Here is a 15506-nt window from a genome sequence, read left to right as displayed (position 1 = left end):
TATGAAGGGAGTAACTACCAGGAATTCAGGATAATGTTTGCCAAACACCCTATGTTGCCTTGTGAGGAACACTAGGAGAAAAAGTCACGAGAAATCATTTTTAAAAACATTTTCTTTGAACATAGTTGTTTATTAGTGACTGGGGGAGGTTAAACTTTGACTGATAATCAAGTTTCATCCAAGTGGCCGTAGGATGGCTATCAGCCGCGGGAGCTTAGGGTCAGGCAACTGAAAGTTGGAGAGATATCACAGGACCTTGAGAAATACGTCCAACCAAAGTCTGCAAACAGATTTATGAGCCAGCAATATTTGTTTTGTTAAAGTTTTAAAATCATGGACTTTATGCCTGATTTCCTGGAACTGGTTCCCGAAAGCAGCGGTTCTGGCTGAGTGTTTGGAGGAGGATTCTTCTGGGAACTCCGTGAGCATGAGGGTGAAGATTACGAAGAGATCTTTGAAAAGATGCTTGTCGACATTTGCAGTTGACTCCATAGATACAAAGTATGCGGGTTTACGTATTTCCCACCATTTCCTTTCACTGTGTCTCTATGATTAACTGAATGGACCTAACTGACAGATGAAGTTCAATATAGGAAACTGTCATGTCAACCGTTTTGGAGGTTAAGAAAATTAGTTCAAACCATTTTCTAAATGATAAGAAGTTGAGAATGTAAATGAATAGAGAATTTCGGGCCCCAAGTACAATAACAATGTTAAAAATTGGAGGACAGCCACTCACACAAAAAGAACATGTTTTTTTGCCCCCCACCATTTCAAGGGGGCTGTAATACATAGAAATTGAAGTTACGCTGCAATTGCTCAGAGCTCTGGTTCGATAGCATCCGGAACATTGATTTCAGTTCTATGCACAATACCTCTGCCCTTTGTTCTTCTAGATGCTAGAAATTTCTGGTCTGGAAGGTACTGTTTGTTGAAAGATCCTTGGCAGTGCGCCTTGTGGTGTGTCTACTATTGTCATTGTATGTTGGTGATAGAGAAAGTGAATGTCGAAGATGGTTTGAAAGAGTGTCAATCAAACTGGCTGCTTTAACATGGATGGTATTGAACTTCTTGAGTTGAAGATGCACTCACTCGGATAAGTGGAGAGTATTCTACCACACTGTAGTCCTGTCCCTCAGAAACAGGAGATGGATTTTGAGGTGTAAGGAAGGTGCTTGGGTTTATTCTCAGTTCAATCAAGGAGTCCCAACCACATTTGTAACTTTGTTTTCATATTGCTCCTTGTCTTTTTTCCTTTATTCATTTATTTTATTGAATTCTGAATATTACCACCTCAAACATTAGTCTGGAAGTGATTTCCAGAGCTTCACAGCTCTGTTGAAAAACATTTATTCTGCCCTCTGTTCTAACTCTTTTACATTAATCTTGCATTTATGGTGAAGTAGTGTGCCTGGACCCTAGAAAAACTTTTGACAAAGTAACACATGGGACATTACTGGACTAGAATAAAGGCATGGAATTAAGATAAGGTGGTGAAAGAAAACCAGATGCTAGAGATTTGGTGAGAAAGGAGAAAAATGTAGTAGAAGTTTTCTAGAGTGATTGGATGTAGGTAATATGTTCTTGAATACACTCCATCCACTACAATTTTTCCATTCATCATATCTGAAAGTTTCTCACAGAATCCTTTGAGGTTTGTCATTCTTAAGAAGGATACTTCTACAAGGAGTCCATAAGAAATAGGAACAGGAGTGGGCCATTAAACTCCTTGAGTCTGCACCACCATTCAATAGATTGTAGCTATGTTCTTTTTATGTGGATATCTGGTAATCTCATGCCTACTGAAAATTTTCCACATCACAAATATTCAATTAACCAACCTGCTATAATTTGGATAAATTTAGTCTCTTAAATGAAAATGAGTACTCTCAAATACTGAAGCACATTCATACTCATCAATGCCCTTAATATATAATGTCCAGGGCCTCAGAAACTTTCTCCCTCTCCATTCTTAGGATCTTAGGATGTACCCCATTGGCCCCTGATGATTTGTCTTCCTTTAACCTAATTTACCTAAAATATTCCTTTACTTTATCATAATATCTATCACTTTTCACTCTCAACCACTTTAGGATTTCCCTTATCTCTCCTATACTTAACTACAATATTAGATGCAAGCTAATTGTTAAATGATTTTCCATAGTTAAATCATTACCAAAAATTGACAAGCCTCTCCTCTTAGAAATCCAATATTGCTGCTATCCTCATTTAAATCTGTTACTATTTCTATGTTGGCAGTTAGCAACACACTTGTCTCTGAGTCAGAAGAATGTGGGTTCAAGAACTACCCCAGAGAACAGAGCATGTAATGCAGACTGGCATTTTGGTGCTGCACTGAGGGAGTCGTGCACTGGTGGAAGTGCTGTCTTTTGCATAAGACATTAAATGAAGGCTTTGCCTGCAACTCCAATCCCCCAAAGAATACCACATCCCCACCAGATGTATGTAAAAGATTCAATAGCACTATTTGAAGAAAAGAAGCATAGCTCTTCCTGCTATCCTGGTCAATACATGCCCTTCAACCAATATCACTTAAAAAAAGTATACATTGCAACGACACAACTTAATATGTAAATAGTACCACTACCACAATAAAATATCCTAAGGCACTTCACAGGATGACAAGACAAACTGAGGTACATACTAAGTTAGATGACTAAAGGGAATGGTCATAGGTATAAGTTTTTAGGTCAGTCTTTAAAAGAGAAAAATGAGGTAGAAAGTTCAAGATGTTTCATGAAGGAATTCAAGATCTTAAGACTTGAACAACTGAAAGCAAAGCCACCAATAGTGACTAAAATCAAGGACCACTAGAGAGACCAGAATTAGGTAACACAGTGTGGAGCTGGAGGAACACAACAGGCCAGGCAGCATCAGAGGAGCAGGAAAGGGGATCCTCAATCCTCTTCTCTCTATTTATTTCTGAGCTCCCTTTCCCATCCCTATTTCTGAAGAAGGGTCCCGACCTGAAATGTCAACTTTCCTGCTCCTCCGATGATGCCTGGTCTGCTGTGCTCCTCCAGCTCCACACTATGTTATCTCTGACTCCAGCATCGGCAGTTCTTACTATCTCTGCAAGAATTGGGTAAGTTTCAATAACTCAAAGGGTTGTGGATATAGATGAGATTAGAAGTAAGGAGGTATAAGTAATGGAACTATTTAAAAATTGGGATGAAAATTTTAATACCAAGACATTGCTACACCTGGAGTCAATATAGGTCAGTAAACATGAATGATAGGTGAATAGGAACAAAGAACAAAGAACAATACAGCACAAGAATGTGTCCTTCAGCCCACCAAGCCTGTGCCAACACATGATGCTGTTTCTAAACTAAAAACCTTTTGTCACACACGATTCATATGTCTTTATTCCCTGCCTATTCATGTATCCATCAAGATGCCTCTTAAATGTTGCTATTATATCTGTTTCTACCACCTCCTCTGGCAGCACATTCATGGCATTTGCCATCTTCTGTGTAAAAAAACTTGCCTCTCACATCTTCTTTAATCTTTTCTACTTTTACCTTAAGTATATGTCCCCTAGTAATTGACATTTCTGCCCTGCGAATAAAGACTCTGATTATCCATTCTATCCATGCCACTCATAATTTTGTAAACCTTTATTTATCAGGTCATCCATCAGTGTCCAAAGTTCAGGTGATAACAAAGTAAGTTTGTCCAATCTCTCCTCAGAGCTAATGCCTTCCAAACAAGGCAACATCCTGGTAAACCTTTGCTGTACTTCCTCCAAAGCCTGGTAGTGTGGGGAACAAATGTGGCCTAACTAAAGTTCTATACAGCTGCAAAATAACTTGCTAATTTTTATACTCTATGCCCTGACTGATGATGGCAAGCATGCTATAAGCCTTCTTGACCACCTTATCCACTTGTGTTGTCACTTTCAGTGAACTGTGGACCTGTATGCCTAGATCCCTGAATATGTTAATGTTTCTAAGGGGTCTGCCATTTACAGTATACTTTCCTCCTACATTAGACCTTCCAAAATGCATCACCTTACATCTGTCAGGATTAAATTTCATCTGCATTTCTCTGCCCAAGTCTCCAGCCTATCTCTATCCTGCTGGATCCCCTGGCAATCCTCCTCACAATCTGCAGCTACCCCAACTTTTGCGCCATCCACACACTTACTACTCTTACCACCTACATTCTCCTCCAAATCATTTATTCATATATTACAAACAACGGGAGCCCTACACTACTTCTTGCCAAACACATCTCCAGTCAGAAAGACCTTCTGCTGATACTGTCTTCTCTGATTTGGTACAAGTTAAAACAAAGGCAGCAGAACCTTGGTGACTTCAAGTTTACAGAGGGTAAAAATGAGACTAGGCAGGAATGCATTGGAATGGTCAAATCCAGAGTTAACAGAGGCATAAGTATGGGTTTCAGCAGTAGGTGAGCTGTTACAAAGGTAGAAATAAATGACCTCAGTCAAGGCACTAATATATGATTGGAAGTGTACCCCAGGTCAAATTTGGAGCAGGGACAGAAAACAATGCTATCAGTCTTCCCAAAGAAGAGGACATTTCTGCTCATCCAGTCCTAAATGTGAGTTAAGCAGTCTTATCTCAGCAACATTGGAGAAATCAAGAGAGGTGGTGATGAGGTTTAGCAGGGTGTTGTCAGCATCCATGTGAAAAGTAATTCTGTTCCTTCAGATGAAGTTCATGAGGAGCAGCAGATGGATAAAAATGGCGACTGGGCGGTGCGGTGATGGGGGTTAAGAATATATCTTTGAGAGACACCAAATTGTCTGGTCGTTGTTTCATTCAGCTGCGGGAGCTTGCAGTGGGCAAATGCTACAAGTGGCCATACTTTTAAAGCCCTTCTCTGTCTGGAAAGTGCTTTCAGATGCACTGTGTGAAATGCGATATATAAATGCAAGTGCTTTAATTTTAATTTATTTTCCTCATTGCCACTTAGCATTTCTTATGCCACTTGTAACCTCTTATTTTCGCATCTTTTTTTCTAGACACTGCAACATTTCCTCAGTTTAGCGCAACAGTCAGCCTAGATTTTGTACTCGAGCTTCTGGATGGGGTTTAAACGTCTGAATATACTATGGACTAAGTCAATCTGACAAGTTATCTTCAAACCAGTTGCAGATAAAACAACACACAAATAGGACAAGATATCAACAGTGAGAAGATTTTAATAAAGTTAAGCAAAATAAAACATATTCCTCTCTGAAACATATTTTTGATTGTCACGGCTCGGTTATTTTGTTTGAAAACGTCTGTTTAGTGTTCGAAATCTTCAGTAACTTGTAGCTACTGTATTACATCGACAACTCGGCCCAACTCCAAGATTTGATTTTAACTTTCTCTCTTTCTTGTCATACAAGCATTCTCTGCAAACCCTTGATATTGCTCATCTAATTAAAGATGAAGTTTTTCCAGGTCGGGAATAACTGGGGTAAGGTTGGGTTTCCAAAATGCTAAAAATTCTATGAATCACACGCACATTGTGCAATGGAACTCCCAATATAAGAAGGACCGGCTCAACGGGAGCAGAGTGAAAAGTCGGGCGGTGAGCCAGTCAACAGGTAAGCAAACTCGGAGCCTGGGACTGGGGAGGGAGCCAGAGAGTCTCAATTGGAGACGGACTGTGGGCAGTTTGGTGTTGGGAAAGGGAAGTGAGGGTAGAGAGAAAGTGTTTTTTCAAAAGTTGTTCATGTTTATTTACATAAATAGAATTTACTCAAATCAACACATGATTCTTGTTCCAGAGTCCTACTGCACTTGCAGCTGTAATGAAACAGGTTCCTGCTCTATCAGTATTGTCACTGAGTTCAACTCCGCCCGGCACCAGCGCTGAGAAGGAGAATTTACATTAAAAATGCTGAAACTGCTTTTGATCACTTTTTTTCTCTCCCCCTGTGTTTGTACCTCTCATCTGTTTCCCTCGCTCCTCCCTTTTTGTCATATTTATGCTTTTTAGTCTCCTTTTCAAAACATGAGCTTTTTTTTCACATTTTCTCTTCAAATTCCCTCTCGCTTTTCTAACTTTCCGACTCACTCACTTTAACTCATTTTTGTTTATTTTCTTTCTAGCTTTTATCGCTCACTGCCTCATTCTCTTTCTGCTAAGATAGTTAGTTTCTCACACTGACCTCACTTTCTCTGTCATTCCATTGTTAATGTGCCTCATTCTATTTCATTCTCGTCTTCCATCTCATCTCTGTTACCCGTCCGTCACTGTGTCCTGCTCTATTCTTCTGCCACGCTTCGTCTTCTTTCTGTCTGTCTTCTTCCTCCATACCTCTCCCCCCCCCCCCCCCCCCCGGTACTGTTCCCCTTCAACGTGTCTCCCCAACACTCTACCTCGTTTTCTGTCTCTTGTTTCCCAATGAACCTTTCAATTTCTTGATCCTCCTGTTTCGGAAGATTGAGGGTGAAATACAGAGTGTGACTGTGAAGTGGGAATATTTCACTGACACACCTGACAAATCCTCAGGTGTCTAGGTGACCACAGTGAAGGGGTCATTGCATTCAGTGAAGTAGAGATCAGGTCGTCCCCCACCCCAATCCCATTTAATTTTAAGGTAGTGTTCCCCGGGTTATGTGATTCACTTCCCCACCCTTGGCCTCAGACTGGGCAATGTGATGTGTCCTGACCAGGCACGACTTTACTCTGAGGAACCATCAGGGAACTGCCCCGTGATGAGGGAGGCTTGAGGCATAGATTGGCGCTAAGATGGGGCAGTAGGTTGCGTGCGAAAGACAGAATTGTCTCTTTGAGGAACTGCACTCTCTTCAGGGACATGTTCTCTTCCCACCCACCATCCCACCCACATCCCCACCCCTCACCCCAGGTGAGGGAAGGACTTTGGCCAGTGCAGTAAGGGTTTGTGTAAGCATCTCCCCAATAATAGAGATAGTAGGAACTGCCGATGCTGGAGAATCTGAGCTAACAAGGTGTAGAGCTGGATGAACACAGCAGGCCAGGCAGCTTCAGAGGAGCAGGAAAGCTTTCCTGCTCCTCTGATGCTGCTTGGCCTGCTATGTTCATCCAGCTCTACACCTTGTTATCTCTCCAATAATATTCATGTTTCACTCCGGCAATGAATAAATAGCATACTTACCTGTGGATTCATTGTTCTAGATTCATCGTTCTTCTCCCGATTCACCCATCGTCTGACCAATTCTTCACCTCAAGCTCTCAGGATGAGGAACTTCGCCATGTCCACGTGGACCATTCTGTGTTTGTTGATGCCGCTGTGCTCAGGACGTCCCACCGCCACCGATAGACTGATCAGAGACACCCGCCTCCTGGCCCGGACTGTCATCAGCCGCATTCAGGAGGCCAACAATCAGGTATGGCAACATCTCCACTCTCCGAGCCACATCCTGCTGGACGGGGGAATGGGAAGTTTGGCACTGGGAGAGGAACACAGCGACTGGGATAGGGAGAAAAGTTGTGGGGCGCTGGTGAAACACACCCTACTAACGTGACAGCAGCACAGCTTTCAAAAAGTCCCAAATTTGCTGAGCGCTGGGTAGGCGGCACTCCATCTTCAGATTCATTTGTTTTTACGGCTGTCAGTAGGGGCAGGATTGTTGGCCAGGATACCGGATAAGTTCCCTGCTCTTCTATTAGCCCCGGGTGTTTATAACACCCGCCAGAACCAGTGCGATAGACAAGAGAAGCAGACCTGGGAAAAGAGGTAGAAGGAAATGAGCAGATAGGGAGTAGCAAATAGGAAACTTCAAAATCATGCTTCAAGTCACAGCGCCCGGCCATTCATCCAGGGATTCACTCAGGGATTTACCCAACCGTTTACCCATCAGTTCACTGGATGATTCAACCACCGATTTACGCAGCTGTTATCCCAGATATTACCCAGCTGTTCCCGCAGAGATTCGCCCAGCTCTTATCCCAGAGATTCACCCAGTTGTTATCCCAGATATTACCCAGATGTTATCCCAGATATTACCCAGCTGTTATCCCAGAGATTACCCAGCTGTTATCCCAGATATTCACCCAGCTGTTATCCCAGAGATTCACCCAGTTGTTATTCCAGAGATTCATCCAGCTGTTATCCCAGAGATTACCCAGTTGTTATTCCAGATATTCACCCAGCTGTTATCCCAGAGATTCACCCAGTTGTTATTCCAGAGATTCATCCAGCTGTTATCCCAGAGATTACCCAGTTGTTTACTCGGGGGCTGGCCCAAACGCTTACTCAGGGATTCACACAAATGTTTTACTCAGGGATTCACCCAGATTTTTACCCAGTCTTTCGCCCAGCTGTCCCCACAGAAATTCACCCAGATGCTTGCTCGAGGTGTCGTCCAAATACTTACCCAGGGATTCACCCAGATGTTTATCCAGGGATTCACCCAGATGTTTACTCAGTGATTCAACAAGTGATTCACCCTCGGATTCACCTAGGTTTCTCCTTTCCGTTCATTTTCAACGTGAATCACAAAAACGTCTGAACGGTAAGAGTTTCCTAACTGGGCAGAAAAGCTCCAGCAATATCGGTTCGAAAGATTAGTCGGGCGATCTTCAATGTTCCGGTTAGTGTATGTAAATCACATAAGTCAGCATCTTCAATAATTAAACCATCTTCTGTGGAAACCTCAATAAAGTAACAGATCATTCCGAGAAAACGAGAGAGATGGTGTAAGGAAGTTTTGCCCGAAGTTATTGAGGGAGAGTAACTGAAAGCGGAGGGAAAGTGAACACGGAGACAGGAGAGAAACATGAGAGAAGACAGGCTGCATTAACAAACGAGAAAAGAAGGAGTCGCAATTAGAAATATCTCATTGTCCATATCAAAGTACTCCCCATCCTGGGCAGTTACCGCTTTAATTACAAGTGCCTGTCAATTTCAGGTAAATCTTTCACTGAAACGATCTTGAAACAATATTCGTATATTTGATATGTGCAGGTAACTATCGGCTTAATCATTGAATTCCTGAATAGAGCCATTTCCGATTATAAAACAAACTTCAAAAGCACAGCCGAAACTCAGTCTGATTGACGAAACGAAAATTGCAAGCGACAGATGTTTTCAGAACGGATTAAACTATATAGTAACAGTTTAGGGTAGATTCAACCACGACACAACCGTATTGAGTAAAACAGAAATTTGAATAAATTTTTTATCACATTCAAACTTAAAAACAAAGGGGCAAAATTGGGAAAAGAAAGCAAAGATTCGATAGGAATCATAACGTGAAAAGGTAGAAAACAATTTAAACAGAGATGGGAGGTGAGTTATGGAGGTTTTATTGCTACGGAAGAAATTATCTTTCCTATAGAAATTGCGACTGCTAAGTCTAGATGCGAGGAATCCGCAAAGTGAGGAGATCACATACAGCACTGATTAACACGTTGATATATGATACAAGCTTTACCCGTTTAGTAAAGTCCTTTCTCTATGTATTCCAAACCGGTCAACTGCTCGTTAAAGTGACACAAACTAATTCACGAGGAGAGAACACCAAATCCTTCAATTTTTTGCCACATCCACCAGCCTGTAATTCCTGAGACAGAATCCCGAAGAACAGGAATGTCCTATTATGAGTTCTTCCCTGAGTTGGCTGGGGCAGCAGTGGGCTGCAGTTCCTGCGTTAGGATTAGTTGTCCCGCGCTTGTTTCTCTGTGCTAGGGAGGGGACACCTTACACTTGAGCAAAGCTTGCTGGCTCCTGCTCGGTTTGCAATTGTGGGAACGTTGCGATAAGAAAATTCAAAATTATGTTGGGAAGCTTCAGGTGGAAAGGTGAGCTGCTGGCCTTTGAACTTGATCTAAGTTCCACTGGAGCAGTGCACGGAGGCCCAGGCCAGGAGAGGAGTTGGATGAAGAATTAAAGTCACAACAGGTTAATTAATAATCTTGTTGTAGAAAGGACCTTGAGAGAACAGTGACCATACTATTATAAAATATTATATCAAGTTTGAAAAAGATGTGCTCAATCTGAAACTAGCGTCTAAAATATAAACAAGGGCAATTATGAAAGTATGAGGAGGAGGTTGAGGAGGACTATAGCAGGTTGGATCTTGATGGCAGAAAAGCAATGACTAATATTTAAAGAAATTGTGTTTGTTTTTCAAAAATGATATATTCCTTTAATGCAAAAATACAGAATGGGAAAAGCAAGATATTCATAGCTAACAACGGAAGTTAAAGATAGTGTCAGATCAGAAGACCAGACTCACAAAATTAACAAAAGAAATTGAAAGCCTGAGTATTGGGAAAATTTTACAATTCAGCAAAGGATAACCAAAAATTGATACTGAGAGAATGGAATATGGATGTAAAATAGAGAGAAATATAAAATTGTATTGTTAAAACTTCTATAGGTATGTAAAAAGGAAAATATTAGTGAAGACAAATCTGAGTTACCTTAACAGAGACAGGAAAATATATAATAGGAGATAGAGAAATGGCAAAGAAGCTAAATAGGTACTTTGTATCTATTTTCACAGAGGAAGACATAAGAAGTCTTCCTGAAATAATTACGACCCAAGGTTCTAGTGAAAATGTGGAACTAGAAGGAATTAGCATTGGTTAAAAAAAAGTTGTAAGGAGAAATTAATGGGCCTGAAATGTTTTACCTCATGTCCCAAGAATGTGTCCCCCACTCCTGAACTCACAAACCAGGAGAAACTTATACCCTGCATCTAGCCAGTCCAGCCTTGTCAGAACCTTATACATTTCAATCAGATTGCTTCTCATCCTAATAGTTGAAACAAGCTCTCCTCTTTGCAGAGTCCTACCATCCCTGGTGTTAACGTATTGAACCTTTGCTGCACAGGGAATTACAGATCTCTTAGCTTGAAATCAGTACGAGGGAAAATACTAAGCTTATAAAGGATGTTATTTCTCAATGTTTAGAAAAAGTGGTCTGTTTGTACAGAGTCAATGAAGATTTATGAAATGGGTATCATGTTTGACAAACCTGTTGCCGCAGTATGAAAACTTAAAACTTGCTGTATCAGTGTCATTTGTGATATTAACTCAAGTGCAACATTATGACAGCTTTTAACCTGGTAGATAGTTGATAGACAAGTAGATGCTTACATGATACTGGTAAATAGACAGCTTTGTAAATTGATGCTATTGATCGATAAAATCATGTCTGTTGTACATTTTACCCAGTTCAAACCAGCACCAAGCCTCGTTTTAAGTGGATTAGACCTGATTCCGGAGCCGCTCAAAGGGAATAACGTGGAGAACCTGGGTACTGTGGATGAGGCACTAGGCTGCTTCATTGAGAGTCTGGACACACTCCAGATGGATAACACTCTGCAGATCCAAACTGATGTGAAGAACCTCAAAGTCCTGGTTAGATCTTTGGCTACTTCATATGGCTGCTCCATCTCTAGATGTGAGAAGGCACATCGCCTGAAGAAGTTTCTCCAGAAGAATTCTGCTTTTGTTTTCACCATAAGACATGTGATTCTGGACAGGCTCCAAAAATACCTCAATAGGCTTCTCAGGACTTTGGACAACCCCAAGAGCTGCAGGGCTTCTTAATCTATGAATAGGTCCAATGGTTGCATAATAGAGGATTTGAGAAATGCATCAGCAACAGTGTGCATTAAAGAGACATGGCGCTTTCTTAGCTGCATGTAAATTAATACCACAATATTTAGCTGGCAATGGGAGTGTTATAATCGGATCAGAGTCCCTGGGTCAGGGTGGAAGAAATCAGCCAGGTCCTGATTGCTAGCTTGTGATTCATGCTGAAAAATATATCCATGTGAAGTTTAGGGTAAGGACACGATTGTGTCCCTCCTACACATCACCTAGACTTGTAGAGTAAATGAAGAATTCAGGGCCTAGTAGGAAATGAATCATGGATTACAGTTTTAAGATCTAGAGAGGACAATGTTGGAAGGGGACCAATTACCTGTACATCTACTCTCTGGAGATGGTTTTGTTGACATATGAGATCATCACTTGAGAACCAATAGAGAAGACTGTGTGACAGGTTGGCAACAGAGACAGGTCATATCTAAGGACTTTCAGAGCCATTGGATCTCAGAGATATGTTAATCTCCTTAAGCATATCTGAAAATATTTCTTACTTGATCAAAGTAGTCACCAAGCTAAAACATGAAGTTGCAGAACAGTGCAACATCCTGAATATATCAATTAGCATTCACGGAACTCACTTGAAAGTGCATCAACTCATATCAAAGTGTGCACCCTCTCATTGTTTAGAGATGATTTCACAGTGGATATGTTGCTAGTATTCAGGTAGTTGTATAATAGAATAACAGCTAAAATATAGAAACAGATGCATGTGTGTGTGTGTTTGAGAGAGAGAGAGAGAGAGAGTTGGGTATCTTTCTGTCTCCCTCTCCTCATACTAACCATTGTCACATCCACATGGCTTATAACAAAATGCAAATGTTGATTTATAGGCTTTTGAGCTGTAAGGGTATTAAAGGATATGGAAAGATGACTTCTAAATGGAGTGGAGGTGCAAAGCAGCTATGATCGAAGTGAAAGGAGGAACAGGCTCAAGGGGCACAATGACCTCTTCCTGTTCTTATATTTCCATTCTATAGATCAAGAGAACAGGATGATAATCTGCTCTTGTGCTCTGCCAATTTGTCTTGTGAAATTGCCAGTTGCAAAATTAGCAGAAACAGAGAATAGTTTGTTCAATCCATTGGTCACCACCTTCCATTGCCGGAAATCAAATGTGGAAATATGTTTGAATTGCATATACTCAGTTGATTCTGATTTGCCTACTTAGCCCTTGATTATAAACTTAAACTCATCCAAAACTCTGCTGCCTGAATCCAAGCTTACACCAAGACCTGTTCATCTATCACCCCTATGATTGCTGGCCCAGATTGACTCCCAATCTGGCAATGCCTCAACTTTAAAGTTTTCAGTCCAGTATTCAAATCCCTCCATAATTTCACCCTTCCTTATCTTTGTGATCATCTCCAGTGTTCCAACTATCTCAAATCTCTGCAGTTTTCCAGTTATGGTCATTCACACATTTTTTTCATCACTCCACCATTAGAGGATAAGCCTTCCTTTTCCATAAGCCTTCAGCTCTGGAATTCTTTCTCTAAACCTCTTTACTTTTTACTTCTCTCCTCCCTTAATTCAGCCTTAAGATCCACTCTTTACTAAGATTCTGGACACCTGCCCTAACATTTCCTTAGGTGTCTCGATGTCAAATTTTGTTACTTTGGGATATTTTTACTATGTTAATGACATGATACAGTCAAGACTTTTTTTATTGTTGATCTATGTAGAACTTTTACACCCTCAGGACATCTGAAAATGCTTCACTGCCAATGAAGTATTTTCAAATGTCATCACTGATGCAACGTACTATTTAGAAATATACCAGAGATTTCCTGTTAAATTGAAATTATGCAGCTATAGAAAGTGCATTGATGTCTCTTTAATGTTTGAAATACCAGGTTTGGTAACTTATTTATTTATTTATAGCAGGTAGACTTCATGGTAGAAACAATTTCACAGCAATACCCCCGTTTCTTTGTCAGAAAACCCTTTGGAATTATGCAGCCAGAGGAAATGCATTGATGGTTCTTGGTATTTCACGCACCAGTTTTGGTAACTTATTTATTTATTTACAGCAGGTAGACTTTACAAGATAGACAAGTTTTAGAAGCAATACCATTTCTTTGTCAGGAAATCCTTTTTCAAGGCAAAAACTAAATAGTGTTCCTACTTTTTACATCCACTGTTAGTCTCAAACATCAACTGATCAGGTCTAGAATGGCCTAAACTGCCCTACTAAACATTTCTGAGTTCTATTTTTGCAAGGTTTGATGTAAAACAAAGCTTCCTTTGCAGTCACGCAACCAAGTGCCTTAGTTCCATTCTTCATTAGCGTTGTTCATCACCAAGGATTGGAGACAAACAGCAACTCACTGCTGTGTCTAACATAGCAACACTGTCTCACAGTCTTAGCAGTGCTGTACATTTGAAGGCTTATTGGTGTGTGGAATTCTCCAATACAGATCAAGGTTGACTCCTAATGTTGTTCTGATAAAGTCCACATTTATTTGCAAGATTGGGAATCTAATACCAAAAATGATTATGTTGCTCTGACACCTGTGATTTCCCTTTTATTTTATTGCTTGCTCCCTGTTCACATTGTGCATTTGCTAAATGTGTACTGTGGACCTTTAGATGCATACATATTACCTAATTGAATTGAAACAGGATTTAAAAGACCAAGTGAACTGTGCTGCTTCTATATTGGGAAAAATGTAACTTATTTATAATAATGTAGATTTTAAGATTGATGCTTGTATTTCTAACTTATTAAAAATAAATGCACTACTTTAATATTTAAATATTGCTGTCTTTTTTATATATTTCATTTATGTCTACCATATTCAAATCACATTGAGGGGTCTTAAATCTTGTCCAAACCACAGAACACGGTGTGTTTTTTTCATTCTGATAATGTGACCCAGAAGTACCGGATTGCTATTGCATATCAAATCAGTTTTGTGCTAAAGTAGTTCATACAATTTTAAATAATTATAGAATGGTGGAATGAAAGAAACCATTTAGCATTAGCTCCTATGCCAATTTTTGATTGCCAATTATCTAATAAGTTGCAGTCCTCTGTTTGTTCTGCACAATCTTGTAAATCTCTCTTTTCATTTACAAATTCAATTTTCTTTCAAAACTTAAAATTGAATTTGCTCCATCACCTTTACCGGCAGTACATTTTAAATCACTACAACTGGTTGTGAAAAACAATTGTCTTCATCTTAGTCTGGCTCTTTTTCCAATTACCTTAGACCTTTGTTCACTGATTACTGACCTTCCAAAGAAAACTATTTGTCCTTATTTGATTAAAACCCTTCATAATTTTGAATACCTTTATTAAATGTCTCCTTAAACTTGTCTGCTCTCAAGAGAACAATCCAGAATTTCTAGCCTCTGCACATATTGACAAACATAAGTTAAAGATTACACATAGATACAGAGACTAAAGAACTAGTGGAAACGTCTTCTCCACATTCAGTCTAACCAGGCTCCTCAGCATTCTGTAAGTTTCAGTGAGATCACTGCCGCTCCCTCCCCCCCCCCCCCCCCCCCCCATCCTTTTAAACTCCATAAATGCTAGATGCAGAGTCCTCCACTGCTCCTCATATGACAAGCCCTTCATCCTTGGGATTATTCTTGTAAACCTCAGGAACCCCACCAAGGCTAGCGCATCCTTCCTTAGATACGGGGCCCATACTGCTCACAATATTCCAAATACAAATCGACCAGAGCCTTATACAGTCATAGAGTCATAGACCTCTACAGCATGGAAACAGAACCTTTGGTCCAACTTATCCATGCTGACCAGATATCCTAAATTAATCTAAGTCCATTTGCCAGCATTTGGCTCATATCCCTATAAACCCTTCCTATTCATATACCCATCCAGATGCCTTTTAAATTTTGTAATTGTACCAGCCTCTACTACTTCTTCTGGCAGCTCAATCCAT

At 40.4% G+C, this 15506-nt stretch overlaps 1 protein-coding gene across 1 annotated transcript; it reads left to right on the top strand.

Moving 5' to 3' along the window:
- Positions 1 to 5569: 5569 nt before the first annotated feature.
- LOC109930286 (leptin) lies at positions 5570 to 14293 on the top strand. Its single transcript, XM_020529793.2, has 3 exons — positions 5570 to 5587; positions 7147 to 7358; positions 11155 to 14293. Exons 2-3 carry the CDS (start codon positions 7209 to 7211, stop codon positions 11530 to 11532), a joined length of 528 nt encoding a protein of 175 aa, XP_020385382.2. The 5' UTR covers positions 5570 to 5587; positions 7147 to 7208; the 3' UTR covers positions 11533 to 14293.
- Positions 14294 to 15506: the final 1213 nt, after the last annotated feature.

This window comes from Rhincodon typus, chromosome 22, assembly GCF_021869965.1.
Source record: "Rhincodon typus isolate 14 chromosome 22, sRhiTyp1.1, whole genome shotgun sequence".
NCBI classification, from domain to species: Eukaryota; Metazoa; Chordata; class Chondrichthyes; order Orectolobiformes; family Rhincodontidae; genus Rhincodon; species Rhincodon typus.
Note: the sequence above shows the minus strand (reverse complement) of the source record. Positions and strands in the feature narration are given on the sequence as shown.

What these genes read in the sequence shown, in the direction of transcription:
- LOC109930286 (XM_020529793.2), top strand. Translation starts at nt 7,209, where the DNA reads ATGAGGAACTTCGCCATGTCCACGTGGACCATTCTGTGTTTGTTGATG. An exon ending in TTCAGGAGGCCAACAATCAG is followed by an intron (nt 7,359 to 11,154) that starts GTATGGCAACAT and finishes CATTTTACCCAG; the next exon opens with TTCAAACCAGCACCAAGCCT.